Source organism: Eptatretus burgeri, chromosome 16 (assembly GCF_056783735.1).
Source record: "Eptatretus burgeri isolate ZD-2024b chromosome 16, Ebu_testis_v1, whole genome shotgun sequence".
NCBI classification, from domain to species: domain Eukaryota; kingdom Metazoa; phylum Chordata; class Myxini; order Myxiniformes; family Myxinidae; genus Eptatretus; species Eptatretus burgeri.
The window spans coordinates 656784-676998 of record NC_140976.1 but is presented as its reverse complement, the minus strand read 5'-3'; the positions used below and the strand labels follow the sequence as shown (position 1 = coordinate 676998).

The 20215-nt window shown below is 43.4% G+C and overlaps 1 protein-coding gene across 2 annotated transcripts in view; it reads left to right on the top strand.

Annotated features, from left to right (window-relative positions):
* Positions 1-20215, top strand: part of LOC147010294 (mitochondrial disaggregase-like) — a 116243-nt gene that overhangs the window by 77252 nt on the left and 18776 nt on the right. For both annotated transcript variants that reach the window (XM_085860705.1, XM_085860704.1), the window contains exons 9-11: positions 4981-5036; positions 5748-5792; positions 6124-6285. In XM_085860705.1, coding sequence (XP_085716831.1) covers positions 4981-5036; positions 5748-5792; positions 6124-6285 — 263 coding nt within the window. The remainder of the gene's footprint in view (positions 1-4980; positions 5037-5747; positions 5793-6123; positions 6286-20215) is intronic.

Genomic DNA, 20215 nt, shown 5'->3' with positions numbered 1-20215 from the left:
TGGACCGAGGAAAAGTGGGCGTGAATGCTTTTTGATCCATGAATTTGCATATAGCGACCTCACTCCAACGCCCTGGAGGCGGGGCCAAATCGCCCCACGCTCTCCGATAGGACGGAACAGAAGTGGGCGTGAGTCGTTTTTGATCCGTTTTTCTCGGAAAGTCTGTGATGTTTCTGAACACGCTGCACGGTGCGCGCCCTGCACAAGTCCAGTATCGGTGCCCACAAGTGGCGCAAGAATGGTGGTGATGCGATGGTGGCGAGTTGCGACGGTAAAGGTCGTGGCTGTTGTTGTGAAGCGGCGTTGTGGTTGGTGGTTGTTGTTGTGAAGCGGCGTTGTGGTTGTGGTTGTTGTGTGATGGCTGTTGAGACGTGGTTGGTGGTGGTAGTAATGGCGGCTGGTCCAAAATAAAGATAGTAAAAGAAAAACGGCTATCCTGAAGAGTCGCAGCCCGACTGAATGACATTTATTCCCTCGAAACAACGGGTTTGGGCCTAACTACACATATACTTACCGAGATATCTCACCTAAGGGACCTGAATGGTGGTTTGCGAATTTCGTCAACCACAACAATATATATATAGTTTTTTATATATATATATATATATATAGTTTTATATGTATATATAGTTTTATATATATATAGTTTTATATGTATATATAGTTTTATATATATATATAGTTTTATATGTATATATAGTTTTATATATATATAGTTTTATATATATATATTTTTATATATTATATATATATATATATATATATATATATATATATATATATATATATATATATATATATATATATATATATATAGTTTCATTTATATATATATATATATATATATATATATATATATATATATATATATATATATATATATATATATATATATATATATATATATACATATATATATATATATATATATATAGTTGAGCCTGGTGTTGGCGCAGTGGTTAGGGCAGCGGCTTGGGATCCAAGAGGTCCTGAGTTCAAGCCCCGTTGAGCCACTGAATTAATACACCAGGGGGTTGACTCAGCCTGTCATCCTTCCGAGGTCGGCGAAATGAGTACCAGTGTACTGGGCCAGTGTATACCCTGGTTAAAATAGGTGTACCATATCCCTGTGTCGTAAGAGGCGACCAGGGTTGCGTCAGGAAGGGCATCCGGCGTAAAACATGTGCCAAATCACTATGCGGATCATAATGGATGATCCGCTGTGGCGACCCCTAACGGGAGCAGCCGAAAGAAGAAGAAGATATATATATAGTTTCATATATATATATATATATATATATATATATATATATATATATATATATATATATATATATATATATATATATAGTTTTATATATATATAGTTTTATATATATATATAGTTTTATATATATATATATATAGTTTTATATATATATATATATATATATATATATATATATATATATATATATATATAGTTTTATATATATATATAGTTTTTATATATATATATATAGTTTTTTATATATATATATATAGTTTTTATATATATATATATATAGTTTTTATATATATATATATATATATAGTTTTTTATATATATATATATATATATATATATATATATATATATATATATAGTTTTTTATATATATATATATATATATATATATATATATATATATATATAGTTTTTTATATATATATATATATATATATATATATATATATATATATATATATATATATATATATATATATATATATATATATATATATATATATATATATATATATATATATATATATATATATATATATATATATATATATATATATATATATATATATATATATATATATATATATTCTGTGCAAGAATTGCCAGGCTGAGTTAACATCTACAGCAGTAGATTTGGGAAACCAGTTCTGAAGAGAGATGGCTGCTTGCATTGCAGTCCCTGCCAATCTGCTTGAGTGAAATTCTAGAATTGCCGGCATTCGGGCAGCTCTCTGAGAATAGCCAGAGAGATATTGACTCTCACAAGCATGTGATCAGATGAACCAATCAGAGCAGAGGAAGAGCAGGAGATATTTGTAGTTAAGTTGGTCATCACCAAGTCTTGAAGGGACGATTTGCCATTAGGAGAAATCCTGGTTGGAAAGTTTAAAGATCGAGTTAGTCCCATGGAGTCACAGAAGTCCTTTGCTGAAGTGCCGTGGCTGGTGAGAGAGGAACCAACACCCAGCCAAGTTGAAGGCATCGATATATAATGGAGTGAGTGAATGTGATTATGTATGTATGTATATCCGCTCTTCACCCATTCGTTGGTCAGCTGACTTAACGTCACCCACAATTATAACCTGAAATACTTAGCCAAAAGGAATGTAGGTAATTTGGTCACAGGAAATTTGGTCACGGGAAACTTGGTCACGGTAAAACGGTCACAAGGTAATTTGGTCACGGTAAAACGGTCACAAGGTAATTTAGTCACAGTAATTCGGTCACGAGGTAATTTGGTCACGGTAATTCGGTCACAGTAATTCGGTCACAAGGTAATTTCGTCACGGTATTATTATTATTATTATTATTATTATTATTATTATTATTATTATTCATTATTCACTGCAATTAAAGCCAGTAAGGCCCAAGAGCAGTCATAAACATTTTCATTTCATGGCCGGAAAATCTTGTTGGCATAAATGATGTATTGACCAAGTTTACTGACTACGATAATGGAATTGGAATTTAAAAGTTGAGAGAGACAGAATCTATTCCATTATAGGAGTCAGTCAACTTGGTCAATACGTCGTGATGCCAACAAGATTCGCCGGCCATGAAGTGAAAATGTTTATTACTGCTCTTGGGCCTTACTGGCTTTAAATGCAGTGAATAAATAATAATAATAATAATAATAATAATACTAATACCGTGACCAAATTACCTTGTGACCAAATTACCTCGTGACCGAATTACTGTGACCAAATTACCTTGTGACCGTTTTACCGTGACCAAATTACCTCGTGACCGAATTACTGTGACCAAATTACCTTGTGACCGTTTTACCGTGACCAAATTACCTTGTGACCGTTTTACCGTGACCAAGTTTCCCGTGACCAAATTACCGCGCCCCACCAAAAGTACCCAGAGGACCCAAAAAGACCCAAACAACCCCGAAAAGCCAAAAGAATGAAAATACAGAGAAGACCCAAAATACCCCTTAGACCAAAAGGCCCCAGAGACCAAAAGAGCCAAAAGTCCCCGAAAACCCAAAAGACCCTGAGTACCAAAAATACCCAAAGGATGCAAAAGACCCAAGGGATCCATATGACCCAAAGACCCAAAATAATGAGAAGATACCAAAAACCCAGGGGATCCAAAACTCCACAAGGACCTAAATTATCACGAGGATCCAAAAGACCCAACAGGACTATCTGGGACTCATGGAAATGCTGCATAATGTAAAATGTGACTTTCGGTCCTGAACCACCCCTCCTCCTCCTCCCCCCCCCCACACAGTCCCAAGTCCTCAATCCCGCTCCCAACTCTATCCTCTCTCTGCCCCCCCCCCCCAACCACCACACCCAAGCTCTGTGTTCCTCTCCCCCTTTCTTCAAATCCTCAAACCCCCTCCCAACCCAATTAAATGTTCTCAACTCCTTCCCCACCCCCTCAAAAGCCTCAAACCCCTCAATCCCAACACTGTCCCCTCTCTGCCCTCCCTTGCCCAAGCCAACTCTGTCATCCCCTCCCCTTTCTTCTTCAAGTCCTCAACCCCAATTCCAACACCCAAGTTCTCAGTCCCTCCCCCCTTCCCAACATCTCAATCTCCCTCTTCCAACTCCATGCATCCTCAACCCTAACTTTCTGTCCTCCCCTCCCCATTTCTTCCTGTTCTTACCAACTGTTGCATAAATATACACGGGGAGCTTTGGCGCATAAGAAGGTCATTCGGACTATCATACCTGCGTTGTTCCTGTTCCCGTTTGTTAAGAACAATATTAAAAGTAAATAAAGATGGAACGTTAAATTCACAATCACTTCCCCCTTTCTTCCCTTAGCCTTACGACAATTCACAGACCGGTGTTTGTTTGTTTGTTTGTTTGTTGCGCCATTCTCCAAGCAAATATGTATCATGTAGCGCCACCTCCAGGTGGGGGAAGATATTACAAGCCTCCACCATTTACAGTGCAGTATTCCTGCCCCCACGTTTACCAGTGCAGTGAGGTGTTTTGAATTATAAGCAGTAGATATGTTTTTGCTTCATGCTCATAACATCATGGGTTTAAAAAAAAAAAAATTTAAAGAGCTGTCAGTTGCCTTTCCACCACCCAAATAAAGGTATTCATCAGAAGAACGTATTGCATGCTTGAAACAACATCGCTCGTCGGGTGGGTACTCTGCAAGTAGTGATAATTGATATCACCACTAACAGAGGAAGAGAGAGTTGGGATGAGTGGTTAAAGGTTGGTCCATGTTCACATGTTGTCTGAGAGAGATGTCGATGGAGTCGTCACTGTTGGGAGGACGGTACAACGCACAGACAAACAAGAGGGTGGGAACAGAGTGGGGGTCACAGCCGGAGGTACTCCTGGGGTTTGGGAGTTGTAAGATCAGTCCAAGGACGGCGAGAAATTGAGTTCTGGATGTAGAATTTCTCGTTTATGAGATGAGGATTTGACATCCCACATCGTGTGACCAGATGGATTGGAAAGCTGTGTAGATGGAGCACAATAGGACCTGTTGTTGTCATTACATGTCTGTTTGCTGATTGGAGGTTGAGGGAGACTCCATCATTCTCGTGAAGGACGATTTGCTAATTTTTTTCTATTTTTTAAAGATACATTTGGCAATTTTTTACCAAACGTGAAATGATGAAATTTCTCACAATCGCTGTTCCCCTGAGTCGTTCCTCGACTTAGTCAGTCAGCAAGTTTGATCATTGACCTTTTTATAGCATTGTGGCCTACATAACTTGAGTGCCTGTTTTTCAGGGAAAACTGAACTGGCAAAACAAGTGGCAAAGTACTTGCACAAAGATGTGAAGAAGGTGAGTGTCACCTGCACTTGAACAAAAGGAGTGTCACGTGAGACGATTCGGTCTGTGAAGAACGACGGTCTGAACGGGACCCAATTCATAAAATTGTCTTTATCCAAACATCATCTTGTCATTTGTTGCCTGGAAAGCACAAGTGCACTCTACTTGCCCAACATATCGTATTGGATGACGTTTTGTTTTGCTCGTTGGATTCATTCAATGTCATGAGGAGACGTGATTGATGTGACGTCCCTCCCAATGGCCAGTCTATCAGGCCTCGTCGAAGCTGCCCCAAATTCCGTTTGTATTGTTTCCTCATGGGTGGGTTGTAATTGCGATGATTAACATTTGAAATGTTGATGATGAATGACTTGTGGCATCAAGTCCAGTTTTGTTGTTTCGCCATGACTGCTCGATGAGGTGTAATCAATATGTTATCCTCTGATATTGAAGGTCGTTCACTGACGGTATGACACAACTTTTATCATCTTTATCACAATTTAAATTGAATGAATGTGGTTTTAATTTAACACTTTTCCAAATTTAAATTTTCCACGAAGTGCTCTACTTGCACTTTGATGTGATGACAACCTTGAGACGGAAAAGGCTTCGTCGCAGCAGCTTTTCAAATCGTATCGATGCCATTCTTTTGTGAGTTGGAAGATGTGTGAATCGTGCCCTGTGGGTGTCGGATGGAAATCACCTGTTCTGTGTCGTGTGCAGGGATTTATCCGATTGGATATGTCAGAGTTCCAACAAAAACACGAAGTAAGAATCCCTGGGATGAGTGCATAATGTCAGAGAAAACTAAATACTGTATCTGAAGCAGCTCGTGATGTTTGCGGACGAACAAGTCCAGGAAGCGCTGTAATTTCTCTTCGTGCTCTCATGGCAGTTTCCATGTCATTTGCCTTTTACTCCATTTCTTGTTCTGTGGTCCATTAAAAAAAAATAAACATTTTCCGATGTTTTTTACATTTTCACATTTTCCGATGTTTTACATGCCTCGACATACAATTCACCTTGCCCACTTACGCTGTCTCTTTGGTTCTCAAGTCTCATTCATATGTTTGGTCACTGCACTCTAATAACCTCACAGGTGTCCAAGTTCATTGGTGCACCACCTGGTTATGTGGGATACACTGAGGGAGGGCAGCTTACCGAGAAGCTGACCAAGTGTCCTAATGCCGTGGTCTTGTTTGATGAGGTGGAGAAAGCCCATCCAGATGTGCTCACGGCCATGCTGCAGCTCTTTGATGAGGTGAGGAGGAAATGGTGGCTAGTGGGTGAAAGGGGCTGCCGTTGGTTCATTATGGCCTTCGATGTCCAAGAGGTGTTAATAATAATTATGTTGTGATTAATGTTGATGGGAAAAAAGAAACATGGGTGGTTGCAGTTTGCTTTGTTTGTGTTGTATTTTTACCCTTATCATCATCATTATGATCATCAAATAGTTACTGTGCAGCCATGTAGCTAATTATCACCTGTGCAGCCACATAGCCCATTACCTGCACAGTCACACGTAGCCCATCTCGATCTGCACAGCCACCGAAGCCCATCGCAATGTGCGCAGGCACGAAGCCCATTGCCATCTGCGCAGCCAAGGAACCAATCATCACCTGCGTAGCTACATATCCAATCATCATCTGCACATCCACAAATCAAACCATCACCTGCACAGCCATGCATCAAAGCACCTGCGCAGCCACATATCCGCACACCAACAACATATAGCCCGTCGCCAGCCGCGCAGCCGCGTAGCCCGTCGCTAGCCGTGCAGTCGCGTAGCCCGTCGCCAGCCGCGCAGTCGCGTAGCCCGTCGCCACCCGAGCAGCCCGTCGCCAGCCGCATAGACCGTCGCCACCCACGCAGCCCGTCGCCAGGCGCGTAGCCCGTTGCCACCCGCGCAGCTGCGTAGCCTCCCGCGTGGCCCGTCGCCTCCCGCGTGGCCCGTCGCCTCCCGCGTGGCCCGTCGCCACCCGCGTGGCCCGTCGCCAGCCGCGGAGCCCGTCACCACCCGCGCAGCCGTGTAGTCCGTCGCCACCCGCGCAGCTGCGTACCCCATCGCCATCCATGCTCCGCGTAGCCCGTCGCCACCCGTTCAGCCAGCTGCATAGCCCGTCGCTACCCGCGCAGCTGCGTAGCCTGTCGCCACCCTCGCAGCCCGTCGCCACCCTCGCAGCCTGTCGCCACCCTCGCAGCCCGTCGCCACCGACGCAGCCTGTCGCCACCCACGCAGCCGCGTAGCCCGTCACCGGCCGCATAACCCGTCGCCACCCGCGCAGCCCGTCGCCACCCGCGTAGCCCATCGCCACCCGCGTAGCCCGCCTCCACCCGCGCAGCCCTTCGCTAGCCGCGTAGACTGTCTCCACCCGTGCAGCCCGTCGCCAGGCGTGTAGCCCGTTGCCACCCACTCAGCTGCGTAGCCTCCCGCGTAGCCCGTCGCCAGCCGTGGAGCCCGTCACCACCCGCTCAGCCGCGTAGTCCGTCGCCACCCGAGCAGCTGCGTACCCCATCGCGACCCATGCTACGCGTAGCCCGTCGCCACCCGTGCAGCCAGCCGCATAGCCCGTCGCTACCCGCGCAGCCACGTAGCCCGTTGCCAGCCGCGTAGCCCTTCTCCACCCGCACAGCCCATAGCCAGTCGCGTACCCTGTCGCCACCCATGCAGCCCGTCACCAGCCTCATAGCCCGTCGCTGCCCGCGCAGCCAGGTAGCCCATCATCAGCCACATAGCCCGTCGCCAGCCGCGCAGCCCGTCGCCAGCCACGTAGCCCGTCGCCACCCGCTCAGCCACGTAGCCAGTCGCCACCCACGCAGCCGCGTAGCCTTTTGCCACCCCTGTAGCCCGTCGCCACCCCCGTAGCCCGTTGCCAGCCGCGCAGCCTGTCGCCACCCGCGTAGTCCATCGCCACCCGCGCAATCCGTCACCAGCCGCGTAGCCCGTCGCCAGCCGCGCAGCCCGTCACCACCCGTGCAGCTGCGTAGCCAATTATTTATCAGTGGACAGGTGGAAGAATGAATGAAATCAGCAGAATGTTGACTCAGGTATGCTTACCGCTATGTGGACCAAGGAGAAGCCCCTTTTCTCACTCTCCCACTTCACTTGACTCTATCTTCTTTTTTCCCACCCTCTTTTTGTTCCTTAAAAAAAAAAACATTTCTCTATAGTTTCATTTACTTATCATTTCCTTTCTCTCTCCTTTCATTTCACTCCTTTATTTCCTTATTATTCCCCTTTTTTCCCAGTCCCCTTGACATGACTTTTGAACCGAAACCCTCTCTTTCGTAGAAGTATTGGTCATTCCCACCTTGCTTGCATCCTGATCCCTTTGGTCTTCGGTTTGCATCTTTGACTCACTCCCACCCTGTATCATCCTTCACCCCCCCCCCCCCCCCCCGCGTCCAGGTCCCTTCTTTTGTTCCGACAAGGGATTAATGCCAGACACCTCAGCTTCCCCTTGTTTCCCACGGTGGTTTATCGTACCTCAAAAAACGTCTTGTTGATTCCATCCACAGTTATTTGGAACAATTTGGTTCACCTTTTGGTTTTGCACTGATTATTTTCTTTTTTCATCCTCCATGACTGTTTTCACCTTGTGATTTTTCCCTGATGAATTATTTCCAATTTCCCACTTTGTTTCATGATGCTCAAATCACCCACTACATGGGAAGTGAATCCTTTTGGTTGATGCATTGTTGGTGCTTGTGCACGTGCAAGTTTTTGTGATGGTCAAGGTTCGTAGTCAGAACTTGTCACGGTTGTGTTGGAACTCTTGTGGTGGAGAGATGAGGCTTCTTCGATCTACTCATCACTTAGCACGGCAAATAAAAGGTCGCTTGGGGCTAATCATCTGGGAGGTTCCGGCAGTTTGCTATTTCCTTTGCACTTGGTTTGGAGTGAAATATTCAGCACCTGACACGCATGGCTGCACATTCTCAAATAACTAACAAAATACAGCACTGGAGTATCAGGAGGAACCCCAATAGATGAAGATCGAGTCATCAGGAGAAACCTGGATAGGATTCATGTTTCGCCTGCTACTCCTCTACCCTCAAACCCATTCAGGTGCAGCCATGTGAGCCTTGCAAAAACTATATGTTAGATTCATCCCTCTGTAGCCAAAGAAAAAAAGAAAGAAAGAAAGGAGAGATGGACAACATAACATTGGATAGAAAAATGTATGGTTTCAAGCACGTCGAGTTTCATTACAAAAATCTCATCATTTCCCCGTCACTTGCTCATACTGTCGTTCCCCATTGCCCATCGAACACATTACCCCTCCACTCCTTTTCTGCTGTGTTGATGAGGGATGCCGAGCTGCGCTCCCGGGACCTCCAAGGTCAACTGGGGTCGCATCGGCTCTCAGCCACGCTTACATCCTGACCCCACCTTCCCGATGTTAGCGTGCGTCCGATACTTGTAACGTGTTGCGATGGGGCCGGCCGTCGTCTGACAGATGGGTGTTGTTTACTCTCTGTGTCTTTGTGCGATCTCCTGCCGAGAGGTCGAGCGTAGCAGTGACGAGTTTCACGAGTTAAACGTACAATCACATCCTATTTGTGAAGCTCCGCTTTGGCTTTGGGTGGTTCATCACCTTGATCACCATCGCGGGAGCTCTGTTGAATAATCCATGTTTGAAGGGCAGGTTTATGATTTTCAGAAAGGGAGTGCCTTGAATTTGAAACACTAGGCTGGGGGACCTCCCTTGTCGTACTCACCACCACCATTTGGTTCACTCGTTAATGGCTTCCTCTTACAAATGTGCTCAGTTGGCTGAGGCCCGAAATCTTGTCACGTCTGCTGAGATTATGGCTGTGGTTCATTTTCATCGAGAAACGCGTCACCTGCTCTCTGAACGGCATTCTATTTGGTCTTGTATGACTGCTTTGCTTATTTTGAGGGATGGTGCAACAGCTGCTACCTCGTTAACTTTGTAGAGGTGCGTACCTTGTCGAGAAGTTGTTTGCAGTTAGATTGAAAATTGATGTGAAGTAAACCTTTACGTTTGGGAAAGTAAAAGTATGTGATTGAAGTAAATTTTGGTCTTGTTTACTTTTTATTTTCTCTATGGACTAACCCTTATGAAGCTCCTTGTTGAGGGTGTGACATGAGAAATGGTCGAACATATGATTTGTAAAGTGTTCATGAAATCGTTTTGTGCATTGCATGGAAATGTCGGGAAAGTTCATGACTTGATCAAGATGTTGTTTCTTCATGTCATTGTGTGTTTGTTGCTAACTTTGTTGTGATGTACTGAGCAGGACGCTGGACGTTGAAATCTGCTTCAAATCCAGACCCATTAGGTTTGTGCTTCTTGCATAATCTTCTATACAGGGTTTTCCAAAAAGACCCGGATAACTTTGGTTGTTAATATATTCAGAACCACAAATGATACGATATCCTTTGGTTTATATGATACAGAAACTCATGAAGTTTTGTGCACACCATCAATGTATTTGAACATGAGCTCCGTTAGTCACTCACAGGACATCAAGGCGCTACTAGAGTTCTTGCCATGTTCAGCTCACCATGTTTGCCTCCACCAGTGCACATGCAGCTGTGATCCGAGAACGACGATCCTGTAGGTTTGCCACCCTGGTGTTGTCGACATCTTTGACAAATCCTCACCGAAAAAAAATCAAGGGGGGGGGGGTTATGTCTGGTGATCATGGGGGCCAGGCGGTTTGGTTCGTCTCGGCCAATCCAGCGACCTGGAAATCTTTCAATCAGAATGGCTCGAAAGACTAAGGCTTAATGAAGGGGAGCGCCGTCCTGTTGAACAATGATATCGGGATGCAGGTCTTCAATTTGTGAGAAGGCGAATTCTTCCAACATGTTCATGTAAATTGTTGAGGTCACTGTATCCTCCACAAAGCAAAACGGTCCCACCTGGTGGTCATGGAGAAGGCCACACCACACATTAACCTTTAGACTATCGTGTATGTGTTTAATGACCACGTGGGGGTTTCCAGAGCCCAAGATCCTCAGATTGTGCCGATTGACCTTCCCCCATACGTGAAAGCAAGCTTCCTCTATGAACTTGACCTTTTACAGGTAATCGTCATCTTCTATGCGACTGAGCACTTCCAAGGGAAATGCCTTGTGTTTGGGTCCGTCGTTTGGTTTGAGTTCCTGCAGAATCTGCACCTTATCGGCATAAATCTTCAGTCTTTTATACAAAATCCTGTGTACAGTGGTGGTTGGTAGTCCCAGTTCTCTGGACGTGCATCAAATTGATTTTCTGGGACTTTGTTGAAATGATTCACACACTCGTTCAACATCTGCTGCACTTGTGCTTGGTTGACCGGTACTTTCTGTTTCTGACAACTTCCAGTCTCCTTCAATCTCATGTACCACTCTCTGATACGAGTCTGCGAGCTCTTAGCTGGATTCTTTCCCTACGTTGGACAAAAATTACGCTGAACTTGCGTGTCGGATCTCTTGTTGATGAACCATTCAACACACTGAGCTTTCTCCTGTGGAGTCTCCATTTTCGTCGACATAAAACCACCAGACCTGAAAAAGAAAGAAAACTTTTTGAGTTTTAGTATCGTGGAAAACAAAAGGTATCGTATTATTTGTGCTACTAAATATATTAACAACCAAAATTGTCCAGGTCTTTTTGGAACATCCTGTATTTGCATTTCAGGGTTTGCATTTCATGTCACTGAATTCAACCACCAATTATCTTTGAGGTCAACATTGGCCAAAAGGTCAAAATAGGCCAAAGGTGAACAACCTTGGTGGAATTTCTAAAATCCTCAATTTTCATCCGATTGACTTGAAATTTGAAGAAGATTTGCACATCTGGTCACTGAATTTGACCAGTAACTATTTTTATGGTCAAAATTGTTTGAGGGATTTCGCAAGTATCGTGCTCTGCAAAACATCACCCATTGTTGCCCTTTGCTCATGATGTCTTTCCCTCAGAGTTCCATGCTGACGTAACCTCAGACACCTTTGCTCGTGAAACATCAGCAAGTTGAGCTGTCTTTGTCACTGAAGCTCCTGCCAAACGTGCCCACCAATCACCCATCTTTCAAAGTCACTGTGGTGTCCTCTTGCAACCATGCGAGCCATACGTATAGGCATTTTTATACATGACCCTAAGCATGCTGGGATTTACTTGATTGATATGTGGGCCTCACCTGTGGGGAAGCCGTTGCTTTGAATATACTTGGTGTCACTCATTTACCCAGGTATTTCCCTTCTTTGTCCACTACCTGTTGCTAGATTGATATCTCCAATCATCATCTGCACAGGTGGCAACTGAAAATCATCAGTGATTTAAAATTGGTGATGAGCAGTGGAAAATATTATTTCAGAGATGTATTCTGTCAGACCTGTGGAGTGAACACCGAGGTCTTGGCTCATTCTGACACACCTGTGGAGTGAACACCGAGGTCTTGGCTCATTCTGACACACCTGTGGAGTGAACAACGAGGTCCTGATTCATTCTGACATACCTGTGGAGTGAACAACGAGGTCCTGGTTCATTCTGACACACCTGTGGAGTGAACAACGAGGTCCTGGTTCATTACAATTCATGCGTTTGGGCAGATGAAGTTCAGATCATGGGGTGGTTGGTATCTTGGCATCGTGACCTAAGGTTGTTTGAGGATTATCTCCAATATGTCTCATTCAATGAGAGCAGGAATTTGTCTGCATTACATTTTGATCCATGTAGCTGTGTGGAAATTGAAATGGTTGAAATGTCATTCCAGCTGGGATATACCCAAGGTGGCTGCAAATCCATGAGGTGAGATGTGAACAAGCTGATTTCTTTGCCTTCTTTGTAAGTATCTTGACTTGAATATGGCATTCCGTTAGATTCTGATCTGTCAGGAGACTCGACAAAACGGGAAAGTAGCTGGTGTGCATGTTCGTGCCCCATCCATTCCTGCGCTGTTCACCCTCTACCAGTACCCCCACCACCACCATTTCTAATCATAATCTCGCCTCCTCCCACAGCTCTGTGCCATTGCCTGACAGATGCGAAGTAAACCACTAATGTTCCTATCGTCTCGATTATTACCCTCTTTCTCCCCACCCACGGGGCACCCTTTTCGGACGTGCGCACTTTGCATCGTAACGACGGGGCCGGCCAGGCGGCATTAGGGCAGAGCCGCGGGGCGTCCGCACCGACGCCGAGGTGCGCATCCGTCTGTGCCACTGTAACGTGGTTAGCGGCGGGAGAGATATGACAGCACCCATACGTTATCGCAGGCGGTCATCGCTCAGGACCCGCCGCCCCATGCCTTGTTTACATCACAAAGATGCTCCGCAATCCCACCACCCTGCCGACGGCTGCGTGATTAGATTTCCAGTGACAGAGACAGATGGGGACAGTCCGGCTTGTAGAGAGCTTTCCACCAGCTTTTTCTGCGCTTTAGTTTTTCTTGTTTCAACCATTCCCTCCCCCCCACCCACCCCCGCCTCCTTTCTCGATCCTGTTCATTTCCTCTTATTATTTTGTTTCTTTTTTTCCAAGCCACCGTTCTGTCCTGTCGGTGGATGTTTCATTCCATTTGCTGTACGCATGTCCAGCAAGGCCTCTCATTGCTCTTTCATTTATATCTTTCGCCCTCACTTGAACAACATCCTCCATTTTACCTCCTTTGTCCCCATTCCTCGTCTCCTTATGACTGTTCCTGCCTGTGGGTGGTTTTGATAAACACCGTAATTAAGAAATACTGCCCTAAGCTCACTTTCAGGCAAAGTGTTGTCATCAGTCAGGTGACCTGATTAGAAAATTTGAATCATCAAAATGCACAAAAAGTGAACACAGATCTCTTTTCCTCCCTCCTCCCCCTATCCCCCCCTCCCCAAAGGAGTAAGGCTTCTTGAGCAGCTTGTACGAGGGAAGGGGAGGGTTGAGTGCAAACAAACAGGGTGTACCTTGGCGGTGGGGGCAGGGGAGATTTTCCATTTGTTGATGCTGTGGATTGATGAAGTGAACCCTGGTGGACCCTCCATAGATGGTGGTGATTCTCACATGATGAAACCCATGAAATGGTGGTCATGCCGATGAGATGCTCAACATCCCCACGAGATGGTGGAGCCTTCCATGAGTATATTAACATGAGATAGTGTTGATCCTCGTGAGATGGACATGATTTCCATGTTGACATCCCCACGAGATGGTGGAGCTTTCCACAAGTGCACTAACATGAGATAGTGGTGATCCTCATGAGATGGTCATGATTCCCATGTTGACATCCCCAAGAGATGGTTTTGCTTTTCGCAAGTACATTAACATGAGATAGTGGTGATCCTCATGAGATGGACATGATTTCCATGTTGACATCCCCACGAGATGGTGGAGCTTTCCACAAGTTCACTAACATGAGATAGTGGTGATCCTCATGAGATGGACATCATTCCAATGTTGACATCCCCACAAGATGGACATTCCCAGATGGATGTCCCCATGAAATTGTAGATATTCCCATGTGAACATTCCAACGTGAACTTTCCCATTTATGAAATTATAATTTCTCTCCACAACCATCATCACCGGAGAGAAAAAAATCTCATTTGTGAAGGTGTGCCAAGATGGACTTTTTAAACTTGATTCAACGATTATTATTCCCACACTTAAACAAAACGGGGATATTGTAATTCGCTCCGTCCGTCTGTCACACTATCTACTCCTAAACGGTTGTGATCACCACCTGGCAAGGTGTGAGAGCTGTATCATTTTTGGACCTGCCCCTTTGGGCCCTGGGGCGTGGTCAAAAGGTGAAATAACAAAAATGCAATTTTGGGCACATTTAAAAAAAATGAAACTTTGCATATTTCATGCGTCCCCCAATGTTGATTGCACATCCAATGATTTTTTTGTTTTTTTGTATTTGTCCCCTCCCCCTCCCCCCCACAACTACCCATGTTCATGCCCCAGGGGGTAGGGATTCAGGGTCATGTGTCGAAACAGAAGATTTTTTTTCCAACTCAAAATCTGATATTGGATCATTCCTGGTGGAACTTTTTGCCATCTTTCAACTGCTTTACGTGGGAAGCGTGGGGATTTGCGATGGCGAGCCATCGACTTCACTCCAGTTTTAATATTTGTCTCACTTGTTTACTTTTCTGAAATGACTCCAAGTGATGTCCTAAACTCTGTGATACAGGGCATCGGTTTAACCAAAGCGTTTTATTGCCAATCATGCCTGGTGGTTTGTCATGCCAGGAGTAGTTGGAGGAGGAATTTGTTATTTGTTCACGATGCCGGTGATAGTTCACCCATTCTTCGCATAGGACAGCATGGGATCTTTAACGTTCACCAACTCATTCTGGCAGATTGGATTCCCTGTTTAACGTCTATCCGAGGGACGGCACATGCATTAATGAATCGCTATACCTGTGGAACACCAGGATGACAGCTTATAGCTGGGTCGGCATTCAAACCCAGGCTTGACAGCTTTAGAAGCGAGTGTACATGCCTCTTGGCCATCCTGTCAGCCACTATCAAATGATGATTTGGTAATTGCATTACTTGTTACCCTCACCGGAGGATAGGGTATTGCATTTGGGTCCGTTTGTCTGTCTGTCTGTCTGTGTTTGTTTGTCCACACAGAACTTTCGTGTTTTTCTCTGCAACCGCTTGTCAGTTTGAGACAATTTCCACCATCGGAGCGACTACTCATCAGAGAGTACTCTGGTACTCTCTATGTAGAGATGATGTGGAAAAACAAATGGTCATCTCATCTGTTACATATAAAACTGGAGTTGGAGTATCTTCTGTTAAAAGTCGCTTTGGCTACATATGAGAACCTACTTGGTTTGTTCAGCTGATTGTCGAAGCAGGAATCACTTTTCAGTTCTCCAGACCATGGAAAAGGCAAAAAAAAAAAAATTGGTCAAACCCAGGAATTCATCTTCTCGTTCATAATAATAATAATAATAATAAAATAACTGGAACTGCCACTTTATAACTGCTGGCAGTGATGACGGTACCCAGACGTCCGCCTTTGATACAACATGAGACTTACTGCAGATGATAGTTGCAACGTTTCGCTTTGACAGGATAAGTGGTTCCAGAGAAAACATTCTTTAATAGTGATACAAATACAGCCCTGCTTCGATACAGCGCGGGACTGACGAGTTACGAACCGAGTAACACAAAGTTTTCAATCTACTTATTACGTATGCATTAGCCCTTTTTCCTCGGGACATTGTCAGTATCAATTGAATTGTTGTTCCTGTACCCCCAAACGCATGCAGATGCAGCCTGTGAGCCTTCTGGAAAAAAAACAAATCCAAAAGTTCTCAGATTTAAATAACTAAATAATTCTGGCTGCCAACTGAGTGGCCGATCAGGTTGAAATTTTAAACCTATGTTTCACATGTCGGCTAGATAATAATTGTGAAGTTTCACATATATTGACACAGTAGTTCCAGAGTAAACATTAATTAATATTTCCCCTTCAATCCAATATGGCTGTCAAACGATGTCTTGCATCAAAACGGGGGGGGGGGGGAGGGAGAGAGCTTTTTGTTCGTCATGAAGAGGCGGTCATACATATGGAGTTTTGCTTCGATCTGTTTTGCCGCTTCAGATAAGAAGACTTTTAAAGTTATTAATTTTCAATCCGATATAGCTGCCGTACCATGTGGCCTATTACAACATAAATTTAAATTCTCTCTCGAATGGGGATAGTGGATCATGCTTGTTAAGTTTCGTGTTGATCAGACAAGGTGCGTTTTTCTATCCAAGATGGAGGCCAAACCATGTGACTTGACATCATAATTTTTACCCTATATGCAGGCATGGGGGTCGATAATAGTTGCCAAGTTTTGCTTTGATAGGTTATGTGGTTCCAGAGAAAACATTATTAGCGTACCCAGTCAAATAGACTGGGTAATTAGGGTACCCAGTCAAATAGACTGGGTAACCTATTGTTATTCTTCTGTTTATTTCTTATTTGTTCTTTTACCGCCGGCAATTTGCGGGCTGTTTCGCTTTAAAAATCATTTTCTCAGGAACGGTAAGTCTGATCGACACAAATTCTTCACCATAGTATGTATCTTTTTTGATAGCAAACTTAATTGGTAATTGTGACGTCATAGGTCACGTGGTACGGGCACCATCTTGAAAAAAAAACCGATAAAATTTGGACCTCAGTATCACTGAAACGGTGAAATGAAAAAAACATTCGCTTCATACATTTGAATAAGCTCGTCATGGGGAATACGGGTGATTTTTCCTGACGTCATCGGTCAAGAGGTGTGCCGGTCAAAATTTGTTAGGTACAACGCTGCATAGGAAAATTTATTGAGCCGCATCTGCACAACAACTCACCTTAGAAGAAATATATTATGACATCATAGGTCACTTGGTTCGACAGCCATTTTGTTTTGAATTTTTTTTTTTTTAAATGTTCTTCTCCAGAACGGCCAGACAGATTGAGGCCAAACTTCACACACACATTGCTCATGAGGTCCTTTTTCAAGTTTGTTAATTTCTTATTGATCGGTCACATGGTTTGGCAGCCATCTTGAATTTACCCTCAACCTTCAAACATCTTCTTCAGAACGGCTCGTCAGATCAAGGGAAAACTTCACAACCGTATTGCGCACAAGTAGGGAATATAAATTTGTTAATTTCTAGTTGATAGATCACATGGTTTGGCAGCCATGTTGGATTCAAGAAAAATATTAAATAATGTTTTCTCTGAAATCACATAACCTATCGAAGCGAAAATTTGCAGCTATCATCCTCCATGATGTCTGCATTCATAGTAAAAATTTTGACGTCACAAGTCGCAGGGTTTGGTGGCCATCTTGGATAGAAAAAACGCACCTTATCCGATTAACACGAAACTTCACACACCTATTCCACTATGGGATTGGAGGCAGGATATACATTTATGATGTCATAGGTCATACGTTTGTCAGCCATCTTGGATTGAAAATTAATAAATTTTAAAAATCTTCTCTAGAACTGCCAGACAGATTGAGGCAAAAATTCATGTACACTTTCTACAAGACATCCTTTCACAAGTTTGTTAATTTCTAATTGATAGGTCACATGGTTTGGTGGCCATGTTGAATTTACCCTAAAACCTGCAAACATCTTCTTCTCCAGAACAGCTGATCAGATCAAGGGGAAACTTCACATACGTATTGCACACGAGTAGTGAATATAAATTTGTTAATTTCTAATTGATAGGTCACATGGTTTGGCAGTCATGTTGGGTTCAAGAATTATATTAAATAATGTTTTCTTTGGAACCACATAACCTATCGAAGCGAAACTTGGCCAATATAATCTACCCCCATGCCTGTATGTAAGTTAAAATTATGATGTCACATGTCCCATGGTTCGGCGGCCGCCTTGGATAGAATAACGCACTTTGTCCGATACCGACGAAACTTCACAAACGTGTTCCACTACACGATTGGAAGCAGAATTTAAATTTATGATGTCATAGATCACATGATTTGTCTGCCATCTTGGATTGAAAATTAATAAATTTTAAAAAGCTTCTTCTCCCGAATGGCCAGACAGATTGAGGCAAAAATTCACACACACTTTCCGCAAGACATCCTTTCACAAGTTTGTTAATTTCTAATTGATAGGTCACATGGTTTGGCAGCCATGTTGGATTCAAGAATTATATTAAATAATGTTTTCTCTGGAACCACATATCCTATCGAAGCAAGACTTGGCTACTATAATCTAGCCCCATGCCTGCACATATGTTAACAAGTACAAATGTGTCCAAGAGCCGCATCCTAAAGGTTTTGTCTTCACCAGAAGAAGAAGAAGAAGAAGAATAAGTAAAAAAAAAAAAACTTCATATATTTCGTCACATGCCTTGACGGAGCCAATAGCGAGACCCGTCATGGACGATCGTCGTTCATGACGAGAAAATAGTGTATTTACGAAATTACAATACATTAAATGGAATAATCTTTCAATAGTAACGTGAACTTTTCGACACTTTAAAGCAAATGTCCAAATATATTTAAAAGTTCATGATAGACGCTCTCAAAAGGCACCCTCAATGCGAGGATGTGGACAAGTGTTTAGTATTTAAGGAGATCCGGATCCTGTATATGAAAGAGCCAAGTCCTAAAGGTTTTGTCTTCACCACCAGAAGAGGAAGAACAAGAACAAGAACAACGCCGAGCTCTCTTAGAGCCACGTCTCGCTACGCGAGACACGGCTAAAAATTATGACGTCACAAGTCACATTGTGTGACGGCCATCTTGGATAGAAAAACGCACCTTTTCCGATTCACACGAAACTTCACAGACGTGTTCCAATACGCGGTTTGAAGCAGAATACAAATTTGTGATGTCATTGGTCACATGGTTCGTCAGCCATCTTGGATTGAAAATTAATAATTTTTTTAAATCTTCTTTTCGAGAACAGCTGGACAGATTGAGGCAAAAATTCACACACACTTTCCTCAAGACATCCTTTCACAAGTTTGTTAATTTCTAATTGATAGGTCACATGGTTTGTTGGCCATATGGAATTTACCCTAAAACCTTCAAACATCTTCTCCAGAATGTCTGGTCAGATCAAGGGGAAACTTCACACACGTATTGCTCACGTGTAGGGAATATAAGTTTGCTAATTTCTAATTGATAGGTCACATGGTTTGGCAGCCATGTTGGATTCAAGAAAAATATTAAACAATGTTTTCTCTGGAATCGCATAACCTATCGAAGCGAAAGTTTGCAACTATCATCCTCCATGATGTCTGCATTCATCGTAAAAAAAATTATGACTCCACAAGTCACATGGTTTGGTGGCCATCTTGGATAGAAAATGCACCTTATCCGATTAACACGAAACTTGACACACGTATTCCACTTCAGGATTGGAGGCAGAATTTAAATTTATGATGTCATAGATCACATGGTTCATCAGCCCTCTTGGATTGAAAATTAATAAATTTTAATAATCTCCAGAATGGCGAGACAGAATGAGGCAAAAATTCACATACACTTTCCCCAAGACATCCTTTCACAAGTTTGTTAATTTCTAATTGATAGGTCACATGGTTTGGCGGCCATGTTGGATTCAAGAACAATATTAAATATTGTTTTCTCTGGAACCTCTTATCCTATCCACACAAAACTTTGCGACTATCATTTAAGTCTCACGTTGTATCAAAGGCGGACATCTGGGTACCCGGTCATCACTGCCAGCAGTTATAAAGTGGCAGTTCTA